Consider the following 6,000-nt stretch of genomic DNA (forward strand, 5'->3'; position numbering starts at 1 on the left):
AAGATGCCAGAATGATAACTCTAGATGCTGTTAGAAGCATCAGTGGGGAAGCCCAGGGGCCTCTGAAACTATCAAAAATGTCCAAGAGTTAGCCCGCAGTCCAAAAAATATCATGGCTGATACTATTAGCCTTGTCCCCACACTGATATCTGCCTTTTAAGCAGACAGCAGGGCTTCCGCAAAGCCACCATCTTTAGTCTCAGTAAAAGCTACAGGTTCATGCTTTTCCTTTTGCATTTACCTTGAGCACAGGGAGTCTGAATTGTTCATGTCTATTCAGTTTTTTTTCACATAGTTGGTTGAGCAGATTGGGCTGACTCTCCACTGAATGTTCAAGTACCTGATGGGACTTGTTTTAGCTACTTCTAAATCAGCCATAAATGATCATGTGTCCAAACAGGGTTCTTTTCATCTGGTGCTAACTTATATTCCTACAACCCACCATTAAAGCAAAAGGAGCCCATGTGTGTGTAACTTATTTCTGGTTAATGAGACCCCATCCCCAGGCTTTCAGAGCACCTTTCATTTCCGTCATCAGCGGGAGGGTTTATAGCAATAATCTCCACTTAACAAGGCGGTACGGCTCAGAGCCTCAAAAGGTATTTAGGAGCCTAAATCCTATTGAAATCAGTGGGAGTTAGCCTCCTAAATCCTTTTGAGGCTCTGGGCTGTGACTTCACTAACAATCAGCACTAGCCACAATGGCTTCTCTTCTCATGACGCTGAGGTTCTGCTTCTTCTGGTAGTGGGTGGCCTTTCCTCACTTATCCAGTAAGGATTTGGTATCTCTTGCTCTTAACAGACATGCCACCGCTCCTGCCGATGGATCTCAAAGGGGAGCCAGGCCCCCCAGGAAAGCCAGGACCAAGAGGACCTCCAGGCCCCCCAGGCTATCCAGGAAAACCAGGCACTGGGAAACCCGGACTTCATGGCCAGCCAGGCCCTGCTGGGCCCCCTGGATTTTCTGGTGTTGGCAAACCAGGTATCCCAGGGCTTCCAGGAAAGGCAGGTATGAAAGGGATGCCCGGCCTCAAAGGTGAACCCGGCATGAGAGGTGAGCAAGGCCAGAGAGGATTACCTGGCCCGCCAGGATTGCCTGGGCCAGCAGGCATCTCAATCAATGGGAAACCAGGCATGCAGGGCACTCCAGGCCTACCAGGATTTAGGGGTGAGCCTGGCCCAAAAGGGGAGCCAGGGCCTCGGGGGGAGCGTGGCTTAAAGGGTGAAAATGGTGTTGGGAAGCCAGGGTTTCCAGGTCCCAGAGGAAATGGAGGGCCCCCTGGCCCCGCTGGGCCTCCAGGGCCAAACGGCATTGGGAAACCAGGGTTTGATGGCTTACCAGGTGCTCCAGGGGAGAAAGGCGAGATGGGTCCATTTGGAGCCCCTGGGATCAATGGGGAACCTGGGCCGATGGGTCCACGGGGTCCACCAGGCATTGATGGAATAGGCATCCCAGGGGTCGGAGGGGTTCCGGGTATGCAAGGCCCTGTGGGGCCAAAGGGAGAACCCGGTATCCGTGGCCTTCCCGGTTTACCTGGGCCTGCAGGCTATGGGAAACCGGGTCTGCCAGGCTTAAAAGGAGATCGTGGGCAACCTGGGGTCCCAGGAGCCATTGGCGACAAAGGGGAACCAGGCATAGATGGGGAAGCAGGTGAGCAGGGCCCTCAGGGTGTCACTGGAGCCCCAGGGATGCCGGGCTCCATGGGCTTGCCGGGCAAATATGGGCTGCCAGGCCTCAAAGGTGAGGTTGGGTTACCTGGGCCCCCAGGAATACCAGGGATGCGTGGAGACCAAGGGCCAAATGGTTTTGCAGGGAAACCAGGGGTGCCTGGAGAGAGAGGTCTGCCTGGGTCACATGGACCCCCTGGCCCCACAGGCCCAAAAGGAGAACCAGGCTTCACAGGGGTTCCTGGAGTGCCAGGGTTAACAGGTAGCCTGGGACCAAAGGGGGATGTAGGAATTCCAGGCCAGCCAGGCCTGAGGGGCCCATCTGGTATTCCAGGCCTACAAGGCCCTTCTGGTCCCATGGGGCCACAGGGCTTACCAGGGCTGAAAGGGGAACCTGGCCTCCCAGGCCCTCCAGGTGTGGGGAAGGTAGGGGAGCCTGGCATTACAGGACCCATTGGCCCACCAGGAATACCAGGGACACGTGGATTAAACGGCCCCCCAGGACCACCAGGGCCGCCTGGTCCCCCCGGGGCACCAGGGGTGTTCGACGAGACAGGCATTGCTGGGCTGCACTTGCCAGATGGAGGCGTGGAAGGAGCGGTGTTAGGGAATGGCAAGCCTGGGAAGCCACAGTATGGCAGAGGGGAGCTCTCTGCCCGGATAGCACCCGCTTTCACGGCCATCCTGACCTCCCCATTCCCAGCCTCTGGCATGCCAGTCAAATTCGACAGGACTTTGTATAACGGGCACAACGGCTACAATCCAGCCACTGGGATATTCACCTGCCCCATCTCCGGCATCTATTACTTTGCCTATCACGTGCACGTCAAAGGGACTAATGTTTGGGTGGCGCTTTATAAGAACAATGTGCCCGCCACATACACCTACGATGAGTACAAAAAAGGCTACCTGGATCAAGCCTCAGGCAGCGCAGTGCTCGAACTCAAAGAGAATGACCAAGTCTGGGTCCAAATGCCCTCGGACCAAGCCAATGGGCTGTACTCCACAGAATACATCCACTCCTCCTTCTCCGGCTTCCTGCTTTGCCCCACATAACAGCTGTTGGGTGTGTTTCCTTTTTACCCACTTTAGCCATAAACTGTCTTGTTTTTTTAATAATTTTTTTTAAAAAATAAAAGAAATACAAAAAAGAAAAATCACTGGGAAGAATGCGCAAGTCATTGGCACAGGATCTCGCTTCACATTGTTCACTCAAGGAGTCGAGAGGATAAGGGGAAAGGAGCTTTTGTTGTTTCTTTGGGGGAGGGGGCAAGTGGGGGAGATGTATTTGGAATAAATTTTACCTCTGTGACTGCACATCAAACACAGAAACCAGCTCGGGCTGGCTAGGATCTAGCTATGCAACTAAACTGTAAGAGGAGGAAAGCTGAAGAATCTAGACCCTTCTTGGTTTATAATCAAGTGCCCTTGTTCCCGCTGTTGAGTACTAGTTAAATAAATAAAACCATTTTGCGTATTCGTTAGCCAATCCAGGGGTCCTAAGCAATCTCAAATCTCTAGAGCAGTGGAAATTCCTGGTGGATTGACTATCCCCTTCCCAATCAATCATTTCCCCACATTTCAATCTCATTGACGCTTGAAGTCAGTCTCTCAGATTCAACCAGGGTGGGTGGATTTAGTCATCAAAAGGGGAACACTTTACAGAAGCACCTTTTTATAAGTAAATATTTAAGAAAAAAATCTTTAGGAACAAAAAACGTCATTAGTAGCACCTGGCAATAGGATGGGTACCAAATAGTCTCCAAAGCCATTCAGGGAATTTGGGACCCCTGTGATGAACAATGTTCCTTGACCTTGTATTAATTCCTGCATTGGCAAGTCAAAGGGCCAGTTCTATCACGTATATTTCTGTAGCCCACAGACTTGTTTGGGCTTATGAACATTATCTGAGAATCCAAGGATGGCACTGCAAGCACGGCTTACATTGCTACTAGCTGATTTCATGGAAGGTTTAGCTATGCTTTCTTTAAGGTGCCATTGATGGACATCTTACTTTTAATGTCTACCTTTTAGGATGTGTACACTTTTTTTTCCTTCCCCTTTGGGAACCTATTAAAAAAAAAGCATTCATTCTAACTTTTCATGCATTCATTTTACAACGGTGCTATTATCTACTTAATGTTATTTACAAGTATAGTGCAATAAGTCTCTTTGAAAGGTGCACTATTCTGAGTGCAGGTTTCTGTGACTTAGGAAAAAAATCATTTCACATTTGTCCTGTTACCACCACTTTGCCTCAATAATGCTTGAAATGTCATTGATATTAATATGGGTTACAAGGTTTATTACAGCTTTTGGTATGCACAGCTATTGATCACATGGCTGCTCTGGCCTTTGCTAACTGGAACAATTGAACCCTGTTGCTTTGCAGTTTGTGGTAAGGGTAAAATGGCTACAGACCATTGCATTCAAAAGTTACTAAAGAGATTCTTCTCTTCCTGGTTAGACAGAACGCTGCTGAAGTTAAGCCACATATAATATACTGAATTCCTTTCTACAAAGATGTGTTCCTAAGAAAACAGCTGAAATTCATTCAGTCAATAGCTCAATGTTCATTACTCTCAAATATCAATGATGCCTGTAATATGGCCAAAGGAGAGAAAAAGAGTAAGAATGTGACTTAATATTATTCTCCAGATTTATTGTAGATAACTATTTAAACATAGATTTTTTTTTTCTTAAACTACACTGTGTTTGTGTGTCTTGCCATCCAGCGCTTCCATTTATAAAAACACACCCTCCCTGAATTACAAAATAGGAAACAAAAAGAAGGAAGCTAAAGAAAAAACAATACCATAGCCTAAGATTTCAGACAGAATCTTTCTGGAATTGGGTCTCCCCTCCCCTTTGTTTTAGTTTTTATTCTGATTTACAGAAGCAGGTTGTGAAGCGATAGAACTTTTAACAAAGACAAATACGGCCTGGTATTTTGAATTCTGTCAGATGTTTTTAATTCCTGAAGGCAGAAGAATGTCAGAGCCATTCATGGCCCAGATTCTGTTGGTAATCGGTTCTTTGATTTCCCATTCAAAATAGGAACCATAAAGTAAAGACCTAAAATTTGAAGAGGAGGAGCTCAATTCCTCTCTTCAAATCTACACTTGAAAGGACAGTGCCAGCGTGGGGCTTCTGTCTCCTTGGTTTAAATGTATTTTCCTGCAGAGAACCACAATGAACTCAAGTTGATATTAGAGCAGACCCGTTCATTTCAGAGCAAAGAGGTCTCACTCCTTGTACCATGTAACACTGCCAGAGGCAGAGATGGTAACTTACATATGCTATCTGCAGTAGGGTAAGGAACTTCCACACCGTTGAAAATTCACTCAAGGGTGGAAGTTTAAGCCTGTTACTCGACAAAGCAACTTATTTATACTGTGTTCTAACCTACGTTCAGTCCTGGTTTGGTTTTGTTATTAATTCAATCCTCTGGTTCTGGCTGGCAAAAACAGTGACAGAAATGCACATTATAACCAAATGCAAATATTAACTCATTCAGTTCTGTAGAAAATATTTTGCAATTTCACTTTCCCTTCACGTGCAGAGCAGAAACCATAATCAACCTTCTGCAGCTCTATAACCTGTTACGTTTACACAGTAATTGAATGACAATGATATTACACACACAGGGAGGCTAGGAAACGATGCACAGGGTGAAGGAGGGAAGGTGTTCAATAAACCAGATATTGTCAGGAAGATTTCTTTTGAAGTATTTAGTATGTAATATTTGCCAGCGGGAAGGTTTATTTTCTGTCATGGGTGCGAGCACTTGGGATTTTGGTATCAGTCTCACACACACCAAATATGGTTGGGATGGATGAAGTTTGTCAATTTTTAACTATGAAAACTACATTACAGTGTGCATTTTTTATATACAAGTTCTTACTTTTTTTTAAAGTTTGCCTCGAGTATCTTCTTTTCTAACCTAGTATATAGAGGATTTTAGTTTTGTAAAAATACCTATTACATGCACTGTCTGTCATAGTAAAATTGGTTTAAAATGCCTTCTCTTTGATTGTGATCGGAAACTGGCCTCTTCAGAACTAAAACTACAGTACTTGATTGTATTGATGCAACATCAATAAAACTTATTGTATAAAAGATCATCTCAGCTGTGCCTTTGTCCTATTATGATTTATTTGTATTGCAGAAGCACCTACACATAGTAAGAGACAACCCCTGCTCCTGCTTACAGTCTGAACAGGCGAAGGAAAGATTAATATAGCCATTGTCCTGGGGACATGAGGCACAGGAATAGTCCTCCACTCACCCAGGCAGCCCATGTCAGGGCTCAGATTTGAACCCACACCTTCT

At 46.2% G+C, this 6,000-nt stretch overlaps 1 protein-coding gene across 6 annotated transcripts in view; it reads left to right on the forward strand.

Annotated features, from left to right (window-relative positions):
- Nucleotides 1-5,792, forward strand: part of COL8A2 (collagen type VIII alpha 2 chain) — a 136,500-nt gene extending 130,708 nt beyond the window's left edge. For all 6 annotated transcript variants that reach the window (XM_075121368.1, XM_075121369.1, XM_048825654.2 and 3 more), the window contains one exon: nt 803-5,792. In XM_075121368.1, coding sequence (XP_074977469.1) covers nt 803-2,724 — 1,922 coding nt within the window. In that variant the 3' untranslated portion in view covers nt 2,725-5,792. The remainder of the gene's footprint in view (nt 1-802) is intronic.
- Nucleotides 5,793-6,000: the final 208 nt, after the last annotated feature.

The sequence above is a fragment of the Caretta caretta genome, chromosome 19, assembly GCF_965140235.1.
Source record: "Caretta caretta isolate rCarCar2 chromosome 19, rCarCar1.hap1, whole genome shotgun sequence".
NCBI classification, from domain to species: Eukaryota; Metazoa; Chordata; order Testudines; family Cheloniidae; genus Caretta; species Caretta caretta.